Source organism: Spinacia oleracea, chromosome 3 (genome assembly GCF_020520425.1).
Source record: "Spinacia oleracea cultivar Varoflay chromosome 3, BTI_SOV_V1, whole genome shotgun sequence".
NCBI classification, from domain to species: domain Eukaryota; kingdom Viridiplantae; phylum Streptophyta; class Magnoliopsida; order Caryophyllales; family Amaranthaceae; genus Spinacia; species Spinacia oleracea.
Window position 1 is genome coordinate 94,487,976 of NC_079489.1, and position 22,687 is coordinate 94,510,662.

Genomic DNA, 22,687 nt, shown 5'->3' on the forward strand with positions numbered 1-22,687 from the left:
CCACTTTTTCCCACTCATTTTCTTTTGTATTCTCACTAGGACTTCCAACACAGGTTCAACCCCTTGACAATTATATGAATTTTGTCAATGTGGGCTAAATGAATCACTTAATAAACCTTGATTTTCAGGGTTTATGTATCAATAATCAAAATCATGCAAATTGATGTGAATGTGGAAGTAAGGGGAAGAAATTTGTTGATGTATAAGTACAAATTAATTGTTTTTCTGTTGGTTTTATTTTTTGTCAAGGATTTTTGGTTTTGTTAAATTGGATTATACTCAGTGCAGGAAAGGTTCAAGTATTCAATTATGAAATTGGAATCCCATAATTTCCAAACAAAAAGTGAATTTGAAATGATCAATTTGAAATTTTTAGTTTTTCATAAAGAATGGGGAGGTTTCTTTCTCTCGACATGCAGTTGTTCTTCGCTTAGAACACTTCAGGTTGTCACCGGTATTCCACGAGACTCTGGGGTAGGGTGATGCCATGATGGTCGGGGCATCGGTGTTTCAAGGTGGGGAGATTGATGGTAGTCGGGTGGTTGTCCTTCTTTGTGATGTGGTGGTTGCGTTAATTTTAATTTAGAGACAAACATTTCCGCACTTTTTCATACTTGGTTAGGTTGTTTAATATAATTTTGCTAAGTAAGGGCATAAAAGTTGTTTAACAACAGTAGAGTGCCAACTTAGAAAGCAACAAAAATAAGTTCCGCGGAGTAGAAAATCTCAAAACTTATTAACTCTTATCTTATTTGCGTTGAACTTATTCTTTTTTGTGATTTTTAGTAAGATAATTTAAGATAAGATAAATAAAATAAAATACAGGCCAGTAAGTTCACTAAAATATTATTTCTTTTAGTTGACAAGTATTCTTTTTGGGACTTTTTTTAGTTGACACGTTTTTATTTTTATATGATGCAATTCCAGATAGTGAAGGATCCACAAATTAAGTTTGTAATGGGATAAAAATTTAAGTACTTGTGAAAAATTATTTGACAGAAAGGTAAAAGTCACATAAATTCAAAATCCAAAATAACCGATTCGGTTGTAAGGAAAAAAGATACAATTCCACTTGCATGAACCCGGTCCACGCTATAATTAGCGTGGACCAGGGTAATTTCGTAAATAAGCTGTGATAGATCATGAGTATTTCACGTGATCTCCATCTTCTCTCCTCCTGCACTTCTGCTCCAGCTTCTCTCTTCTCTCTCGTAAATAAGCAGGGCTGAAGCAAGTGTTGACTGAAAGTGGACCAGATCTTGCAACATCAACAGCAATTGTAAAATCATCGTCGGTGAGAAAATGAAAAGGAAGCCAGAACTCTCCGTCATCCAAATCTTCTGCCATGTTTTTCAATGAAGTAATGAAAAGATTGAGAAGGCGGCAAATGTTTTTGGCGGTTAAAAGAAAGGTGAGAGGAGAGAGAGAAAGAAGGAGTTGCTGATAGTTGAAGATATAATGATGGAAGAGCCGAAGAGGTTCAAAGAGGAGTGTCACGTTAGGAGATTATGGAAAGAAATAAGGAAGAGTGGGAGAAAGTTGGGTGCCACTGCTATTTCTAACTTGTAACCCCGTTTATGGGCCTCTCTGCTCTTACTTCAATATAGTTATTCTAATATTATTATAGTTACTCTAATAATCATATAGTAACTTTAAGTTTATAATTACTCCATATAAATATATGTGATATAGTTTCTACGTAGATCATATAGTAACTTTTATGTTCATATAGTTATACATATATGTAATATAGTTACTGGAATAGTCATACAACAACTTCAAATTTATAACTATGAATATATGTGATATAGTTTCTGCATAGTTCATATAGTAACTCTCATATTGATATAGTTATACTTATACGTAATATAGTTACTCCAACAGTCATAAAAGGCATACATAGTCTTACATATGTAATATAGTTAAAAAGAGTAACTATATTATTTGGAGAGTAATTATAACATTTAAAGAATAACTATATATAAATTCTTGTTTTCCAAATCCTTCAAACACAAAGAGTATGTCTGCCGAAAAAACCCACAAAGAGGAAACTACGTATAATATACAAATTAACGATAACTATATTATTAAGAAACGTTATTATAACTTTGAAAGAGTAACTATATATATCCAATATGATAAATATATACAAGCAACCATCAAATAAAAAATAAACACAAAAATTTTGATCCAAGAAACCAAACATTCAATTATTCACACCAAAAGAACAATTCTTTTAATTTTTTAAATTTTATAATAAGAATCCAATTACTTAATTATGCATATACGAAAATATTGATTGTTTTATATCATATAGTAAATACTTCTATCGTACAGAAATAGTTTCTCTTCTATATCATATAGTAACTCTTTCTATTCTATAATTATTATATATCATATAGTTAATGTTATCAGAAAGAGTAACTATAAAAAAAATGAGAGTGATTATATATTAATTCTTGCAAACAAAAAGAGTAAATTATAGAAACTATATGTTCTGTAAAGTAACTATATCTTCATAATAGAAACTATGAAAATAATAATAATAAAGTCATTTCGATAAGAATAACTATTATATCAAAAGAGTAACTATATCATATAGAAAAGTAAATTTAACGATAGAACAATTACTATATTATAAAATAAACAATATGATATAGATGCTTTAGAGGTCATAGTAACTTTTTCTATTATATAGTTACAATTATATATCATATGATTACTGAAATAAAAAAAAGAGTAATTATTTCAAAAGTAAGAGTATTATAACTTTTGAACGATAATTAAGAAAAACATTAACTACATGGTTAGTCGTTTTTAACTACGACATTCTAATTATTTGCATCTATTAAATAAATTACATTAAACTCAAATGTTTTTTGAACTAAAAAATACTAATCGCCACGTTCACGTCCCTTCCTTCCACCAACACGTCCTCTCCTTCCTCTACCACGTCCTTGGTTTTCATTGTTGTCAAAATTTTATTCTTCTTCTTCTCCTGCTTTTGCTTTCCTTGTAGAAGTTATTCTTTGCACGACTTCAATTCTGGATGCATCATCTTTGTATTTCTGAATCAATAATGTATAAACTAAGTTAATAATTTAACATTTAAATATGAAAAAATAACATAGTAACCATGTAAAACATATAGTTTTTATTATGCGTATATAGTAACTCTTAGAATTAATGATGGTAAGATACTCGCAAAATTGCAGATATAATTATTGTTATTGTTGTAGTCATATAGTTACTATCATAATAATATAGTCACTTTTATTATTAATAACATATAGTAAAAAAAAGTACATAAAAAGAACATAATGATAATATAGTAACTGTTAAAAACATATAGTTACTATTATACATGATATAGTATCTCTTAATATTAATGGTAGTCATATACGAGCAGGGTTGCAGATATATTTATTGTTATGATCATAACATAGTAACTCTTATTACTAATAACATAGAGGACAATAAAGAGGCCAAACATAAAAATAACATTATAATATATATAAAAAACTATACCAAACATATAGTTACTATAATACAAGATATATATAATACCTATAAATATTATTGATGGTCATTTAGTCACAAAGTTGCAGACATAGTTGGTGTGATAATAATATAGTAACTCGATCCATAATATAGTAACTACATCACTAAAAATATAGGATAAACATAAAAAACATGCACATAACATAATAAACTAACATAGTACCTATTTCAAACATATAGTAACTATATAAAACATACAATAACTATTGAAGAAAATAAACATATGGTAACAAATCATGATAAAATAAACATACTACCTATTTCAAACATATAGTAACTATATAAATAATATAGTAACTATTGAAGATAATAAACATATGGTAACAAATCATGATAAAATAAACATTCTACGTATACCTATTTCAAACATATACTACGTAGTAACTATATAAATAATATAGTAACTATTGAAGAAAATAAACATATGGTAACAAATCATGATAAAATAAACATAGTACCTATTTTAAATATATAGTAACTATATAAACCATGTAGTAACTATATAAAATATATAATGACTATTATTATAATATAGTAACTATTGTACACATATAGTAACCATTATAATCATATAGTCATTATCTAAGAAGCGGACAAAATCATACTCTAAATAACATAGTACATAATGTAATCGTATAGTAACTATTATTTATCAAAAAGTCACTATAAACTGTTCATAACATAATAACTATCTTAAACACATAGTTACTGTTTTAAACTTATAATAACTTTCTAAAAAATATAGTAACTATTTTAAACACATAGTTTCTCTTTTAAAGTTATAGTAACTTTTTAAAAAATATAGTTACTCTAAAAACTACTACTAACATAAACACAACGAACATTCCAGTGACTATTAAAAACACTAGCTATTTCGCAACATAAATTAAAGGTAACTATATCATTTATATACTAACTATGTGAAACACTAACCCTAATGTCAACAAAGACAACAAACATTTCAAATCACTCACAAAATAATAACTATTGTACACATATTGTAACTATTGTACACATATAGTAACCATTAAAATTACATAGTACCTCTTTAAACCATGTAGTTACTGTATTACTCATATAGTTACTATTTGAAATCGTGAAGTCACTGATCGAATTCGCGAATTGAAAACGATATTTCGGTAAAACACAAACATTAATTTCTCCAAAACAACAAATATTTTTAATTTTAAATAAAAATAGACTTAAAATTCTTTAAAAAACAACAAACCGAGATGTTATCTCTAAAAATTCTTGCGAAGATTTGTAGACGAGCACAAATTCTTTGATTCGTTTTCGGCAACGACGAACCTCCTTCTTGATCTACTACTTCCTCCAATTTTTCCTCATCTAACAGATCCAATTATAAAAATTATAAGATAATTACGAAGAAAATCGAACAAAACATAGAAATTTGGGCTAAATTTTGAAAAGCATAGAGAGAAAATGAAGAGAGAAAAATAAAAGAGAAATGAAGAGAATGTAGATCTGAAATTTTGAAAAATAAAAAAGTTTAAAACATATATAAAGTGAGCTAGACACAAATCGCATTGAAACTCTATAGTAACTCTTTAAAACACATAGTTACTGTAATACGCATATAGTTACTATTTACAATCACAAAATAACTGTCACGTGACAATTACATATGTTGCCCATATAAATTACTCCGTTGACCAGGTTTATATTAGTGTAAATAAAAAACATATTGTCTTCGCCTTTTAATAGAAATACTTTGAAATACGTTTTCATGTTTTCTATGCATAATTCTATCTATTACTATATCTAATTATACAAATACATGTAATACAGTAAAAGTTTTAACTCTATTAGATTTTATTTTATTTTTTAATTGAGACGATTCTAATAATATTAATTTAATTTGGAAAATTTGGTAATATTAATCCAACATTTGGCCGATTTTCTTTTATTAATCCTACCTACGACATATTTTTTAATAATCCCACCTTTACCACCCAACGACTTTTATTGGGCCCAACACATTATAAACCTATTGTAGGCGATAATATGTCCCTACGTGGAAGTACTCTCTCTCGATATATTCAGTCATCATCATCAATTCATCACCATCTCGATGATTTTTTCACCGGTTATCGGTCACTTAAACCCAATAAAAGTCGTTGGGTAGTAAATGTGGGATTATTAAAAAAATATGTAGTAGGTGAGATTAATAAAAGAAAACCGGACAAATGTTGGATTAATATTACCAAATTTTCCTATTAATTTTTATTTTCGATAATAGAGGTCCATTTAGATCCTATCAGTGTCTTCTAGATCCGTCCCTATTTCCAATATTACCCTTACTCACCCCACATTACTTCTCCCTCACACTACCTCGTTGTTTTCATAATTAGGGGTATTATGGTCTTTAAACTTTCTCATTCAACCCTATTTAATTTTGTGCTAAAATGTAATGTATCATCTAAATAAAAATACAGCAAATAATATCTTATGAATTTATTAGCCTTTATTTTACTTTATTTTATATAATTAAACTTAAAATAAGTAAAAGTAATGAGGAGAAGAGAACCTAAATACTAGATGCACTTAGGTGCACCTAATAATTTTCAACGAAAATAATATGGAGCGGAAATTTTTACGACTTATTTCATACTCCCTATGTTCCTTAATACTCTCACCGTTTTGATTTTTTGCACTATTCACATAATTCACTCTGACCCCATTTTATTTCTAGTATATGAAAATAAATGTTAGTATACTTTCTCCGTTCCGCAAATATCGCACCATGTCGACTTTTGCACTATTCACGTTGTGCCTTTGACTATCTTTTGTAAAATATACGTAAAAAGCATGTAATCAAGTAGGATCTTATTAGATTCGTATCGATATATACTTTCTAAGTATAATTTTTTTTTAATAATTTTTACTTATACATAATTCAAGAGATAACGAGTCAAAGTCATGTGTTGGGAAGCGTGAAGTCAACATGGTGCAATATTTCCGGAACGGAGGAAGTATAATATATTGTTGGCTTAATCTTAATACTTCCTTCGTTCCGGAAATATCGCACCATATTTTTTTTTTACACTATTCACACTACGACTTTAACCATTTTTTGTGATTCGTACGTAAGGAAATTTTAGTCATGTGGGTTGTTGTGGGCAAAATTACCGTGCCTTCGTGTACCAATGAGGATGTGACACATGGCACGTATTGCGCCCCCTAAAGCAGAAATCATACGAAGTCTACTCCGAGGCATGGGTATTAATCTAGGTATCTACAGTGTATGTATTTAAGTGTGTATAAATGTATGTATAAAACCTATACCTGGAAAGGGGCTTAATTAGTATGTACCCCAAGTGAATGACTAAGCACAATAGGCCCAAACAGCCCACTATTGCCCAAAGAGGCCAGAGAATTGTAAGGAGAAAGGACACGTGTCCTCCTCCCATTCCCCAGCCAATCATGTAAGGGGAATATTAGGTCATTCCCCCAAAAACCTAGTACTATAAATATTCCCACTTCCCTAGAAAAAAGGGTCACAATCAATACATTCTAGAGCAATTACTGCTCTGCCTTCTCTCTACTTTCTCTCTCTATAAAAATACAATCTTGTTTAATCTGTAAAAGTTACCAAGAAACCTCCCAGGTATCTTACCGGAAAAACCCCACAACATTTGGCGCCGTCTGTGGGGAGGTACGGTAACATGGAAGATCAACGACAGGACAACGATGCTGGGCGGCCTACACGCGTAGAGCGGCCACCCCTCGAAAGAGAAATGCCGACTGAACATCATACGCCGGCCACAAGAATCACTGAAGATGCCGCACGTACATTTGCGGCCGGGCACACCCCTCGTCACACTGCCGAGGTAGAGGTGCTCAGCGAGGAGGACGACCAGGCCAATCGCATCCCTCCTGGAGGACACCTGGATCCTCGGGTGGATACGGTAATAGAGGAGAACCCTGATATGCCTGTCTCTGTGGGTGCTCTTCGGGCTATTTTGGCCGAGTTCCAAGCTGATGTAGGGAAGACAGTTAATGCTGAGGTACAGAAGAGTATGCTGATTTACACCACTGCTGTGGCTGCAAATCCTGAGAGGCCGGCAAGCAATAGGCCAACACTTTCTTTACGCCCCCCAAATGTCTGGACCAGGCTGACAGGCGAGGACCTAAGGAGACAGCCGCCAACAAGTCAGCCAAATCAGACCATGTCTTACCTACCACGCCGAATGCCACGGCGGCTGGTCGGAGAAACGTCCCGAGGACGTGAGCAGCCACGCGCAGAGCAGTTGCCCGACTCTGAGTCGGAACTTTCTGACACCGGGTCAACCCCCGTCATGCCGGATAGACCTCTCCCTCATCCAACTTATACGCATCTGAGCCAGGCACGCCCAGGGGCCACCCGTCCAACCCGTCAAACTCGCGGACGCGAGTCCTCCCTGCGGCTACCTTACTCCAGGCGTCAAGACCCTGTATATCACATTCAGGAGGGGGTGTCCAACATGGCATTAGGGCACACCACCCCTTTTGCAGACTCTATCATGAGAGCCCCGAGGGAACCCAAAGTCAAGCCGCCCAACATTGATGCTTACGATGGTACCACAGATCCGGACATGCACCTCTTGGTTTACCGGCATCACATGTATGTCCAAGGAACAACTGACTCAACTTGGTGTAAGTATTTCCCGGGCACACTCAAAGGAGTAGCCTCTAAGTGGTTCGAGAGACTTCCAGCCGGAACTATTCGCTCTTTTTCGGAGCTCGAGCTATTGTTCTCTACTCGGTTCATGGCTCACAAGGAAGAGAAGAAGACGAGCATGCATCTGAGTAGGATTCAGCAAGGGAAGGACGAGTCCCTGAGGAGTTATGTGAAGAGATTCAATCTAGAGGCAGGGCAAATTCCGGATTTGCCAGATGGTGTTGCATTCGATAACTTCATTCGAGGGCTTAAAAAGGGCTCTTTCAAGTTTGATCTGGTAAAGAAAAGCGTCCGAACAATGGCAGAAGTGCTGGATGAGGCGGAGGCCTTCATTCATGCAACAGAGATTTGCAGCGTCCCGAAAGACCCCAGAGGAAGTGATAACGCCGAGCTAGCGGCAAAAAAGGAGAAATTTGAAAAGAAGAACCGGCCTAACGGGACGTGGGCTATTGCAAAAGAATCAGACAGGGCCCCCGGAGCGGCAGGTCAGAAACGGCCCAGAACTTATGATCGGGAGCGTTTCGAGTATAACACAGACATGTACACAATTCTGATGGACGTCGGGTCCAAATATGACATTGATCGTCCATTTCCCATGAAGTCGCCACCAGAGAGTAGGGACCCCAAACTGTACTGTCACTTTCACAGTGACATTGGGCATGACACCAATGAATGTAAGAGCTTGAAAAGGGCATTGGATGGCCTAGCCACCAAGGGGTTCTTAAAAAGTTATATCAGCAGGAACACGGGAGGTTCAGGCAAACCCTTCTACAAGAAAAACAAATCCCCCCCCTCGGAGGAAGATGGGAATCGTACCGACCCGGAGTGCGTGGCAGTCATCTCAGGAGGATTGGCCGCCGGCGGGCCGACCATGAGGGGCCAGAAGGATTATGCCAAGCGACTGGGACAAGTGATGCTGTCCGGCAAGGCCACAGTTGACCCGTTTCCAAAAGTTGAAATCGGCGAGGCCGACCGTGGGAAAATCTCCACCCCGCATGACGATCCTTTGGTAATTGAGTTAAAAGTAGCTAACCTAAGGGTTAGGCGTATTTTGGTTGATACAGGAAGTTCGTCGGACATAATTAGTCTAGAGTGCTTGAATCGGCTGCAACATGATCCCTCAAAAATTGAGAAAATCCACTATCCCATTATAGGCTTCGGAGGTAGTGTCATCCACCCAGTCGGCATAATTACCCTTCCTCTGAGGATGGGAAATAAAAAGGAATCTCGGCAAATGGATGTCCGTTTTCTCATAGTGAAAGATCTGACGGCATATAACATCATCTTGGGGCGTCCCACGTTGAACAGGGCAAAGGCTGTCATTGTGACTCATCTGATGCTTCTTAAGATCATTTGTGACGATGGGAGCGTCAGCACTATACATGGTGACCAGCAACAAGCTAGAGATTGCTACCTAACCACCTTGAGTCCAGAAGCATGGGGGACGGGTGAAGAGAAAGGGACGTCGAGCAACAAACGAAAATGTGGCGACACGCAACCCAAGGTCGTCAAAGAAACATTAACTATCTCAGCAGGGCACATGGAAGAGAGACGCCCAGAGCCTGTTGGGGCCCATTTCAATGTGGTTTTAAACACAGACAAACCTGACAGAGTAGTGCCCATCGGGATTTCTCCTGACGACCCGCTGGCGGCAGAATTGGTCCACCTTTTGAGAGAATTTGAAGATATCTTTGCTTTCACGGTGGACGAAATGCCGGGTATTGACCCTGCTGTGGCCGTCCATAAGCTGAATGTGGACCCAAACTTTAAACCGGTTCGTCAGAAGAAAAGGAACCATGGGGAAGATAGAAATCAGGCGGCAGCCGCGGAAATACAGAAGTTGATGGAGGCTGGGTTCGTCAGGCCTAGTCAGTACCCCGACTGGGTTGCTAATGTGGTCCTCGTCAAAAAACCTAATGGTACCTGGAGAATGTGTGTTGATTACACCAACCTCAATAGGGCATGTCCAAAGGACAGTTTCCCATTGCCCAAGATTGACCGGCTCGTCGACTCTACAGCGGGGCATGCCATGATGAGCTTTATGGATGCCTACTCAGGGTTTCACCAGATTCCGTTGTGGCCTGACGACCAGGAGAAAACGTCATTTGTTACTGAACAAGGCCTTTACTGCTACAAGGTGATGCCGTTTGGGTTAAAAAATGCACCGGCCACTTTTCAGCGTCTTATTAACACTGTGTTCATTAAGCAGCTCGGCAGGAATATTGAAGCTTACATTGACGATATGATCGTAAAAAGTAAGCTGAGGGCGGCGCATATAACTGATCTCAGAGAGACATTTGAGACTATTCGAGCTTACAACATGAGGTTGAATCCTAAGAAGTGTGTGTTCGGGGTGACGGCAGGCAAATTCTTAGGTTTCTTGATTGATGAAAGAGGAATTGAAGCTAACCCAGACAAAATCCAGGCAGTAATTGATATGAGCTCACCAAAGACAGTGAAGGAGGTTCAGCGGCTCACAGGTTGCTTGGCCGCCCTGGGCAGATTCCTTTCCAGGGCTGGAGACAAGTGCCACTACTTTTTTAGATCTGTCAGAAAGAAGGCCAAGTTTGAATGGTCGGACGAGGCCGAGGCGGCATTGGTCAGATTAAAGGAGCACTTACACACCTTGCCTCGTCTTGTTAGTCCCTTGCTAGGAGAGACTTTGTACATGTATCTCGCCGTGTCCGAGCACTCGTTGAGTGCCGTTCTACTGACAGAGAGGGAGGGAATACAGATGCCGGTATACTTTGTCAGTCATGTTCTTCAAAATGCTGAAGTTAGATATCCTACAGTGGAAAAGTTTGGCTTAGCTCTGTTCATGGCCAGCAAAAAGCTCCGTCCTTATTTCTTAGCTCACAAAATTGTGATCTACACCGATCAGCCGCTCAAACTGCCCTTCACAAAGCTGGAGGCGTCAGGACGAATGCTGAATTGGGCAATAGAGCTGAACGCCTTTGATATCACCTATGAGCCGAGGAAAGCTGTCAAGGGGCAGGCATGTGCCGACTTCATTGTTGAAATGACGAGGCCAGACTTTGCCAAGAATACAAGCACAGTGTGGACAGTGTATGTAGACGGCTCATCCACACAGAATGGATGTGGAGCAGGGATAATCTGTCACTCCCCAGAAGGAGATACTTTTGAATATGCTATGCGATTTAACTTCCAGGCGTCAAATAATGAAGCCGAATATGAAGCCCTGCTTTGTGGCATTAAAATGTGTAAGGCGGCAGGCGCCGAGGAGATTGTAGCACTATCTGACTCCCAACTGATTGTGAGCCAAGTTAATGGGACCTACGAAGCTAGGGATCCGACTATGGTCAAATACATGCAGGCCGTCCATCAGGAAGTAGAGCCACTGAAAAGTTTTGAAGTAAGGCAAGTCCCTCGCTCGGAAAATAACCAAGCTGATGCCCTGTCAAAGTTGGCAAGTTCCGCGTCTTGTGATACCCCTCGGCACGTGTTCTGGGAGGTAAAAGAGCACAAAAGTGTTGAGCAAATGGAAGTGGAAACTCTTGACAGAACGTCCACATGGATGGATGACATAGTAAACTTCAAAATGAATGGAGTCTTGCCCGAAGACTCAAGGGAAGCGGCAAAACTTCAAAAGAAATGTTCTTGGTTTGAAATGTGGAACGGCACCCTCTACAAAAAGGCCTACTCCCGTCCTTTGTTAAGATGTGTAACACCTGAGAAGGGGCAGGAAATTTTAGAAGACCTTCATCAGGGGTTGTGCAGCTCGCATATTGGTGGAAGGGCTTTGGCTGAAAAGGCACTTCGAACCGGCTATTACTGGCCGACCCTTAAGGAGGACGCAATCTCACTGGTCAAGAAGTGTGACAAATGTCAGCGCTTTTCTCACCTAATACATCAACCGGCACGAGTTCTGACGCCCATTATAAGCCCAATTCCATTTGCTAAATGGGGGATGGATCTCCTAGGCCCATTCACGACCGCACCAGGAGGAAGGCGTTATGTCATCGTTGCCGTAGATTACTTCACCAAATGGGTGGAGGCAGAAGCGCTCAAAAACATAAAAACTGCTGATGTGAGAGCATTCATTTGGAAGAACATCATGACTCGCTTTGGGATTCCACAGGCTATAGTCTTCGATAATGGGCCCCAGTTTGAGACGCCTAAGCTGAAAGAGTGGCTGGCAGATCACGGTATACACACCTGTTTTGCATCAGTCGGACGACCCCAAGCCAATGGTCAGGTTGAGGCGTTCAACAAAATTATCTCTGAAGGAATTAAAAAGAAGCTTGACGAAGCCAAAGGTCTATGGGCTGATGAGCTGCCAAATGTCTTATGGTCCATCCGCACCACGGCTAAGAATTCAACCGGTGAAACGCCCTTCTTGCTAGCCTATGGCGCCGAGGCTGTCCTACCCATAGAAATGTGTGAGCCAACGTTGAGAGTCATGCTGTATGACGAAAATGCTAACTGGGAGACAATGAAAGCAGCCTTGGACTTTCTGCCCGAGGTTAGAGGAAATGCAGCGCTCAGGCAACAGCTGTACAAGATAAGGATGGCAAGAGAATACAACAAGAGAGTCTCTAATAGAGTGCTCAAAGTGGGAGATTTTGTCCTCAGAAAAATGGAGTCCACAGGACGAGCAAATGAACAAGGTAAGCTGACGCCCACTTGGGAGGGACCTTACGAGATCTATGATGAAGTTAGAGATGGAACCTACCGCATTCAAGACATGCAAGGCCGCCCTATTTCACGCACTTGGAATGCCGACAACCTCAAGAAATATTTCTTCTAAGATATGTGCTAAGCCTTGTCTTACTTACCACGATCCATTGCCCAAGGGGCGGCCTCTAATGGTCATAGTAGGGTAGTAATTACTTTTGTAACCGGCTAAATTCGCCTTGCAAAGTTATAAATAATACTACTCTATTTGTTTCGTAATATTTATTGTTCGCACAATGAATATAAACATATACACTCCAATGCATAACCAAAGCCTAATTGTATGACGGCCTGAGAAGTGGCCCAGATTAGCAAAAACTCAGCAAGACTAATTGTTTGAAGCCTAAGTAGTGGCCCAGATTAGCACCAAGTTGTAGGCTGATCACCTATCCAACTACCCTCCTAATATAAGCAAGCCGCTGGCCGACCATTACAGCATAATACGTGCCAGCGGCACGATTAACTTTGAAACATAGGTTGTTCGCTCAAAAGCCCAGCGGCATGAACAACTTTGAAACATAGGTTGTTCGCTCAAAAGCCCAGCGGCATGAACAACTTTGAAACATAGGTTGTTCGCTCAAAAGCCCAGCGGCATGAACAACTTTGAAACATAGGTTGTTCGCTCAAAAGCCCAGCGGCATGAACAAACTTTGAAACATAGGGTGTTTGCTAAAAAGCGCGGCGGCACGAATGTTTGGCCGGCCAGTCCGTTTGACGAGCATGTCTAGCGGCAATCATACCTATTGATTGACTTGCGTCAATCAATATCGTCATAGACACGCTCGCCAAAGAAAGTGACGACCAAAGTAGGGCCTAGCGCATGCTCAGTTGCCAGCGGCACCAAACACTTGGAAACAAAGGTTGTCCGCTCAAAAGTTCAGCGGCACGATTAACTTCGAAACAAAGGTTGCTTGCTAAAAAGCCCGGCGGCACGAATGTTTGGCCGGCCAGTCCGTTTGACGAGCATGTCTAGCGGCAATCATACCTATTGATTGACTTGCGTCAATCAATATCGTCATAGACACGCTCGCCAAAGAAAGTGACGACCAAAGTAGGGCCTAGCGCATGCTCAGTTGCCAGCGGCACCAAACACTTGGAAACAAAGGTTGTCCGCTCAAAAGTTCAGCGGCACGATTAACTTCGAAACAAAGGTTGCTTGCTAAAAAGCGCGGCGGCACGAATGTTTGGCCGGCCAGTCCATTTGACGAGCATGTCTAGCGGCAATCATACCTATTGATTGACTTGCGCCAATCAATATCGTTATAGACACGCTCGCCAAAGAAAGTGACGACCAAAGTAGGGCCTAGCGCCTACTCAGTTGCCTGCGGCATTAACGTGCTTAGTGTACTCTCGGATGCACCTTGGCAACCATACCTATTGATTAAGCCTATTAAGCCTATTGATCAAGGAATAATCAAACTATGAAGAGCAAGTAAATGCGAGATAGGAGAAACATCAAAAAACCTATTTACTTATAAAACAACGCCTGTAGAAAGGCGTGTGAAAGTAGCTCAGAATTCCTGACCAGGAAAAAGAAAGAGAATTGTTGTGTGCTCAGCAGGCACAATGATACAGACGCCATCAGCGCCAAAACTTTACAACATAATTGTTTTTGCCCTTAGGCACTGGAACGCTTGAATAAAATTTTTAAAAAAATAGGAAAGGAAGCAAATCAGGGGGCGGCCGCATCGTCCTCGTCATCAGATGATACAAACTCAGGGGGCGGCTGACCAAGACGTTCAGCAGCCAACACAGCGGCACTGTGCTCCATTCGCCGCTGGAACCACCCAAGATCATACTCTGACATGTGGCTCTCCCAGGCGTGCTTAACAGCGTCTTTGGTCGCTTGTTCCCCCTGATCATAGGATTCCAGAAGACGCTCACGCAAGGTGCGAACTTGCGATCTGGCCGTCTCTAGCTCCCCACGAAGATGCTCGGCTTCCTCAGCCGCCTCTTTGACCTGAGGGTACTCCCGCAACTGGTCCTGAAGCGCCCGTATTTCCGCCGCCGCTGTCTTGGCTTCCTCGACCATTGCCACCATGTCCTTGTCCTGCGCCAAGATCTTCTTAAGCAGCTCGGCCTTGTCAGATCTCAACGCAGCCACCTCCTTCGCTTGAAGGTCTATGGTCGTCTGCATCTGCAGGCGGACCTCTTCAATGGACTTGAACGCATAGTCACCATGGTGGGTGGACTCAGCCACCTGAGCTTTGAGCTCCTCAGCAGTGCGGGCCTTCCAGCTCTTGCAGAATTCCATGCGGCAGAACAACTGCAGAATAAGCTACATATTAGTAAATGACTCTAAAAGGGAAGACAAGTACAAGCAAGTTGGAAATAGACTTACGTCGAGAAGAGTGGCCTGGATCGCACCAAACTGGGCGTCAGTCTTGCGGCCAGGAAGAGAAGCAACATACTCAGCGGGGACGGCCTTAAAAACCTTGCGGCATATAGCCACCCTATCCTTTGACGAATAGTGTGGAGTAGCAGGTACGTTCTCATCCTCGGCAGCAGCTGCATCCTTCCCTTTGTCTTTGGCTATAGGAAAAACAATGGCCTTAGGATGACGCGGAGAGTAAGAAGAACTGCCAGAGGAGGCTCGATACGTCTGAACGACGTTCGAATAATACTTACCGCCCGAAGACCTAGCTCGGCGGGCCACCTCCGCCGGTATCTGAGAGCGGACGTCGGCCGGGATTCCCGAAAGAGGGTCCTCCACCAAGTCCACCACCAGAGACGGCTTGTCCACGCCCATCTCTTCGTCATCAGGGCATCCCCCCTCAGCAACCTTCGACTCGTCTTTCTTCACGAGACGGCGAGGTAGAGGCTTTGGCTTCTTGAAGGTACTCGGAGTCTCCGAGCCAGCCGGCACAGCTCTCTTCTTCAGCTGGGACAGAGTCGTCCCCTTCTTCTTCCCAGACGCCCTAGCCGCGTCCTTAGCTTGCTAAAAAAGAAAGGACAGTCAAATATTAGGCCTCGTCATCTATCACAAGCCACTCACAAGATAGTGGCTCGTCATTAAAAAGGACGACCGTCTTCAAAATGACGAGGCGTACCTCATCGATCACAAGCCACTCACAAGATAGTGGCTCGTCATTAAAAAGGACGCCCGTCTTCAAAATGACGAGGCGTACCTCATCGATCACAAGTCACTCACAAGATAGTGGCTCGTCATTAAAAAGGACGCCCGTTTTAAAAATGACGAGGCGTACCTTATCAATCACAAGTCACTCACAAGATAGTGGCTCGTCATTAAAAAGGACGCCCGTCTTAAAAATGACGAGGCGTACCTCATTAATCACAAGTCACTCAATAAATAGTGGCTCGCCATTAAAAAGGACGCCCGCCTTAAAAATGACGAGGCGTACCTTATCAAGTGCAAGTCAATCGCAGAAAAGTGGCTCGTCATTAAAAAGGACGCCCGTCCCAAAAATGACGAGGCGTACCCTATCAATCACGAGTCACTTGAAAAAACGCTAACTAAGGGGCCCGTCAATAAAAAGTGACGAGGCCTACCTTAGCAAACACGGGTCAGATATCAGGATATCGGCTCGTCACTAAAAAGACGTCCACTATAGACGCTGGACGGGAGAAGTTCAACTTGCAAAAAAGAAAAAAAAAAAAAAAAAAAAAAAAACGACAACCTAAGAGAATACTCACCTTCTCCTCCAACTCGGCCTTGGCTTTCTGCATCTTGGCCTCATAGATGTCCGCCATCCAATCGGTCATATCGCCCTTCCCAATATCCGCCGCCGATAGCTTGCTCATTCCTTCCTCTGTGAACAAAAGAAATCCAAAGTTAGAAAAAATTAATAGACCCACGCAGAACGGCACATAAATTGGCATACAACCTCGAGTCATGGAATATCCTAAGCCTACGGCCGCTAGAAAGGCCTCGTTCCGAAACTGGCTAATGTGCGGCAACCACTCGGCCGGCACATGGAAACTCTTATCCACTGTTAAGTGGTAAGTGTTGGCCCTGAACAGGACCATTATCTGATCCCACTCTTCGGCAGTAAGGGGGGGAAGGGGCTCGTCACGATCCATGAAGTTGGCGTCACAGTTCCAACGGCTCATTCTCTCATACATCTCCTGGTCGTCAGTGTAAAACACGACCCACCTCTTCCTCCACATATGCCACTTGCTGAGCTTGCCGACCACTGTCTGGTAGGTACCACGGCTGCTCAGATTAAACCACCCTTTGGCGGCACTGGGGGAACGAGAGAGGGAGACCAGATGCAGAAAGGCGTTGAAGGACGGCTCCACGTCGTTCAATGCACATTTGGCAATGTAGCCAAAGATATCCGCCCATGAGTTGGGGGTCAGCTGGGCCACCCCAATATTGAAACCGTCTAACACCTCCACAACGAAGGGGTGTGGAGGGAATCTCATGCCGAGTTTGATTGACGCTGCATACACAGGGAATTCTCCCTCGGCAAGCAGGCTGACGGTCGAGTCCAGACCGGCCGGCACGCGCATTTGGTACCCTTCCCCCACGCAGAGGTCATCCCTCATCTTGGCTCCGTGCCTGTCTAGCCACCGCATCCAGCCCACGTCTGGGTGAATCTCTGACGGAAGCAATTGGGCCTCCTCCCGTCCTCTGGGCCTAATAAGCTGGGGAGCAGCTTCTTGTTCCTCGGCGGCCGATGACAATGGAGCGACGCTTGGCTCCCCCACTGCCTGGCTCGCTGTACCCTCCGACGAGCTTGCCGCCTGCTCCCCCGCCTCGACGTACTCGTCGATCTCTTGAAAGAGTTCGGCAAATTCTTCGTCGACTGCCGAGGCGGTGGAAGAATATCTCTCCCTAGGAGGTGTCGATGCTTCTTCCCGCAAGCGCAGGCGCGTCGGATCTGCCGTTTGCTTGGTTCTAGCCATGCCTTCTGCATAGTGAACGAAGCACGGCTTAGGGGTGACCAACAATGAAGAAAAAGACGCGATTGGACGTCCGCCCCGACAAAAGATGAACGGCGGAAAAATCTTAAATAAAACCTTTAAACCCTTACCTAGTACTAAGAGGTCGGCCGCTAACAAAGGGAAAAATGACGAGAGGATAACAAAAACAAGAAAGGCGAAAACTAACCTTGAAAGATCTGCGAAGTACTTGGTGAAGAACAGGATGAGTTTCGCGAAGAACGAGATGAGTTTCGCGAAGAACGGGATGAGTGTGACGAGGAAAAGGATGAGTCTCCTGGTGGCCGGAAATCGCCTGATGGTGGTAGGAGCACGCCGGAAATCGCCTATGAAAGCTCTGTGAAAATGAAATGTAAAAAATGAAATTTACCCCCCCTCACCTCTATATATAGGGAGGGGCAAAATGGAGAAAGGTGACACGTGTCACCATCTCAACACCTGACCCAAAGACGAAGATGCAAAACAAGAGTCAAGAAGCGATACCCGGAATGTGTTTCCAGAAATGCCCTTCTTGAGGGGCAAATGTTGTGGGCAAAATTACCGTGCCTTCGTGTACCAATGAGGATGTGACACATGGCACGTATTGCGCCCCCTAAAGCAGAAATCATACGAAGTCTACTCCGAGGCATGGGTATTAATCTAGGTATCTACAGTGTATGTATTTAAGTGTGTATAAATGTATGTATAAAACCTATACCTGGAAAGGGGCTTAATTAGTATGTACCCCAAGTGAATGACTAAGCACAATAGGCCCAAACAGCCCACTATTGCCCAAAGAGGCCAGAGAATTGTAAGGAGAAAGGACACGTGTCCTCCTCCCATTCCCCAGCCAATCATGTAAGGGGAATATTAGGTCATTCCCCCAAAAACCTAGTACTATAAATATTCCCACTTCCCTAGAAAAAAGGGTCACAATCAATACATTCTAGAGCAATTACTGCTCTGCCTTCTCTCTACTTTCTCTCTCTATAAAAATACAATCTTGTTTAATCTGTAAAAGTTACCAAGAAACCTCCCAGGTATCTTACCGGAAAAACCCCACAACATGGGTCATGTTAGATTCGTATCGATATATATTTTCTAAATATTAAATTTTTATAACTTGTACTTGCACACTATTTGAGATATTAAGAGTCAAAGTAGGGGTTGGAGGATTAAAAGTCAGCCATGGTGCGATATTTCCGGAACGGAGGAAGTATATATATTTTCAAAATAATAAAATTTTAAAAGTTTTTATAATATGTATAATGATGGTCAAAGTTATACATTGACATAAGTATTCAGTCAAAACGGTGTAAGTATTAAGACACGGAGGGAGTATCAAATATGGAGATAGATATGGGTTTATAGCTTTTATTACAACCTTCTTACCCGTACCCATAAGACATAAGCAAAACACCAACTTCCACGCCACATCTATTACTATATACTAAAAGAGACACCAGGAATGACACGTGTCAATTCCTGGTGCGATTTTTTCCCGCCAAAAAATTTCTTCTTTTTTTGCTTTTTTTTAATTCTCTTAAAAAAGTACTGCAATAAATTACTGAATAATGAATGGGCTGTCAGCGAGAGATTTTAGGGATTGATTATCTAATTTTTGTTCCTTTATTTGATCTCTTAAAAAATTCCAAAAACAATTACTGAATATTGAATGGGATTTCAATTCAGCGAGATATTCTAGGGACTGATTTCAGCGAAAGAATATTGAATGGGCTGAAAATATATCGACAAGATTTCAGCTATAGAATTAGGAAAGATTTCAGCAATTTGTTTCAATTTAGGGTCAAACCAACGATTCTGAATGGGTATAATCAACGCCTTTGACCATAAATAAGATTTCAACATTACATAAATAATTAGATTACATAATATCCTAAAACGGAGAATCGTAATCTACGGAAAATTTATGGTAATTACCTGAGTCCGGATCCTCTAGAGTTTTAATAAAACTCTACAAGGTAGAGTTGTATCTAAACCATACATTTTAAGATCAATCAAGGGATTAATCTCCCTCCTTTCCTCCGTATTGTTTCCTTATGTCAATCTTGGAATTCAAGGTAATTAGTACAATCCTAAACTCTAGAAATCATGCTATGCTTAGATAAAGATTAGATACGAAATTAGGTTTGATTTAAGGGATTATTTTTAGGTGAATTATGTTTTACTTTTTAATATATATACGTAATATATATTGCAAAGGCTTAAGGTTTCGACTTGTAATACTAAAGGATCATCTACTTACAAGGTACACATGTGCATGTAATCTATATAAACATAAATGCTAATACTTTAGAATTGTAATCCAATTCAAATGACCCAATCCTAATTGATATATGCTTTCCGATGCTAATACTCCTGCTAGGCATAAGTCAACGCAACATATAATCTAATACTCTTGGACTAATTCGTCACCATTAGAATTGTATGCTAATTCGAATTCCTTCCTGCAACAAAATTAGCTTTCATTAGTAGGTTTAAGTTATAAGTTTATTCTGTTAATTAATCTTTGCCATTTAAATTCTATATTGTCTAAATGATTTTGCCCAATTTTTCATTTGTTCCGGCATGAATAGCTGCTATAAATCATGATGTTTTGTGTGTATAATTGGTTAAAAATACTTAGTATCATGTTAAGGTCAATAGGTAAAGTCATGGTTTAGGTTAGAACTAGGAAATAATTATGCTGTGAAATACTAGTGCGGGCGGCGAAATTCTGATAGCTTCTCGTATTTATTTTGATTAGATTACATGTATTACTATTATGGTGATTAGCTGTCATGTTTATTTTTTTTATTAGATTACATGTATTAGCATTATAGTGATTATCTAAGTGTTTGGGCTCCCAATTGGACACCGATTGGGCCAGCAAGTCCAAAGTCCAATGGCTCAAACACAACAACATCAAACCCTAATTGGCTATTCAGCCGCCAAACAAGGCCCAAGGCCCAAAACAGCAATAAATGATCTAAGGGTACATTTATTACATCAAACACTATAAATTGGCCGTCAAGGCTCACACCTCAAGGTACGTCCAATTTATTGCCTTAAGACTACTCTTTAGAGAACTCTCTCTAGGATCTGAGCATTGTTCTTAATTAGGCATCGGAGGGGCTTTCCTCGGAAACACCCCCGAGGCTAGTGACATTGTCATTGTGCAGGTAAAATTCGGACACAACTCAATCAAGCAAGCAAGATCTTCAACACTAATGAAAAGGGTCTTCATATGAATCCCATTGTTTCAACACCAGAACAATTTGGCGCCGTCTGTGGGGAGGAACACTTCAAAGCCTTGAAAAACTAACCGTTTTTGCTTCAAAAATGGATAACCCTAACAACGTCGTTCACAACGATTTCATCGTTCACACGGATTCAGAATCCGACGCGGAGATGCAGCCGCGGTCAGAGGGGAGGTCACAGCCGAGCAGGGCTACGACCGCCGTGACCGCAAGGCCTCCTATTCCAACCCGGGAAGAGCTCACCGCGGCCATAACCATCATGCAAAACTTCCTTTTCAACGAGAAGGAGCAAGGTCTGGAAAATGACTGACGCGAGGAGAGGAGAACTAGGCGACGGCTGAACATGCACCCTAACGAAGAGGTTACTAGACCTGACCGAATATTTCCTCCCCTGTCGGGAACTGTAGACACCTAAATCGTGTCTCCCCATTGGGATGATGACGATACCATTATCCTTGTTAGGTGGTTGGAACAACTCCGTATGGAAGTACCAATTGATGATACCATTATCCTTGTTTTCCCTTGTGGCTTTAATGGACTGCCCTTCCCCTTAAACTTATAAGAATCAAAGTTACCCTTAGGTTCAACAAGATTAGCTTTTGCAGAACCAGAAAACACAGATTGGCCCTTATTCTTAATACGGTTCTCCTCCTCAATTTTCAGGTGACCTACGACTACGAGTTCCTCTAAGGTAAGGTCTTTCTTCTTATGCATTAATTGGTTTCTAAAATCCTTCCATGAAGGTGGCAGTTTCTCAATTAAAACAATAGCAAGGGTTATATCACAAATACCCAAACCCTCGACAGCCTTAGCAATGCAAATATTCTCATAATCATGAATCTGATCAATAATTGGTTTATCATCCTCAACTTGAAAATCTAACCACTTACTAACACAATAACGTTTAGTACCAGCATCATCAGTTCCATACTTTTTAGCTAAACCATCCCAAATATCCCTAGCATGATTATAACCCATATAAATATCAAGCAAAGCATTCGACATGTGATGCAACAATATTCCCTTATAGGTTCTATCATCCTTAGCAAACTTCACCTCAAAATCATGCAATTCAGATTCATCATCAAGTTTCACAACATCATAAATAACATACGCAACATCAATTTGTTCCAAATAAAATTTCATCCTAACAGCCCAACGTTTATAATTCTTTCCATCCAGAGGTTCCAATTTTGACATGTTAGGAATAAGAAATTTCAAATTCATAGCCATAATTAAATTTGTCCCTTAGATTGTTAGCTAAATAAATAATTGGAACAACTTAGCTGGATATTACGTGTACACAAACTGAATAATTTTTTCGCGCCGTGGCCGAACCACTGCTCTAAAAGGCAATTCTGCGCTACCTCTGATGCAGTAGAACACTTGCGGTTGCCCTCCAGGGTTAACACGACACCAAGGTTTGTGTGCAATCACATAATTAATTAAACCCACTTCTGACCAAAATGAATAACCCGGCCCACAAAACCAACCCCACGCCCGCATTTGCCAAGTACCAAGTAGCAAGTACCAAGGCCCATGGCCCACGGCGCTCGCGCGTGTGTGTTGTTTATCCACCCATGCCACTCTCATGCCTTCTTAAACA

The 22,687-nt window shown here is 40.9% G+C and overlaps 2 protein-coding genes across 2 annotated transcripts; both read right to left on the minus strand.

Moving 5' to 3' along the window:
* Positions 1 to 14,590: 14,590 nt before the first annotated feature.
* On the minus strand, positions 14,591 to 15,752 carry LOC130469192 (uncharacterized). The gene is made up of 3 exons (XM_056838144.1): positions 15,566 to 15,752; positions 15,279 to 15,469; positions 14,591 to 15,203 (listed from the first exon to the last, which is right to left on the minus strand). Exons 1-3 carry the CDS (start codon positions 15,684 to 15,686, stop codon positions 14,610 to 14,612), a joined length of 906 nt encoding a protein of 301 aa, XP_056694122.1. The 5' UTR covers positions 15,687 to 15,752; the 3' UTR covers positions 14,591 to 14,609.
* Positions 15,753 to 21,407: 5,655 nt separating this feature from the next.
* On the minus strand, positions 21,408 to 22,314 carry LOC130469888 (uncharacterized). The gene is made up of 2 exons (XM_056839405.1): positions 21,573 to 22,314; positions 21,408 to 21,418 (listed from the first exon to the last, which is right to left on the minus strand). Exons 1-2 carry the CDS (start codon positions 22,312 to 22,314, stop codon positions 21,408 to 21,410), a joined length of 753 nt encoding a protein of 250 aa, XP_056695383.1.
* Positions 22,315 to 22,687: the final 373 nt, after the last annotated feature.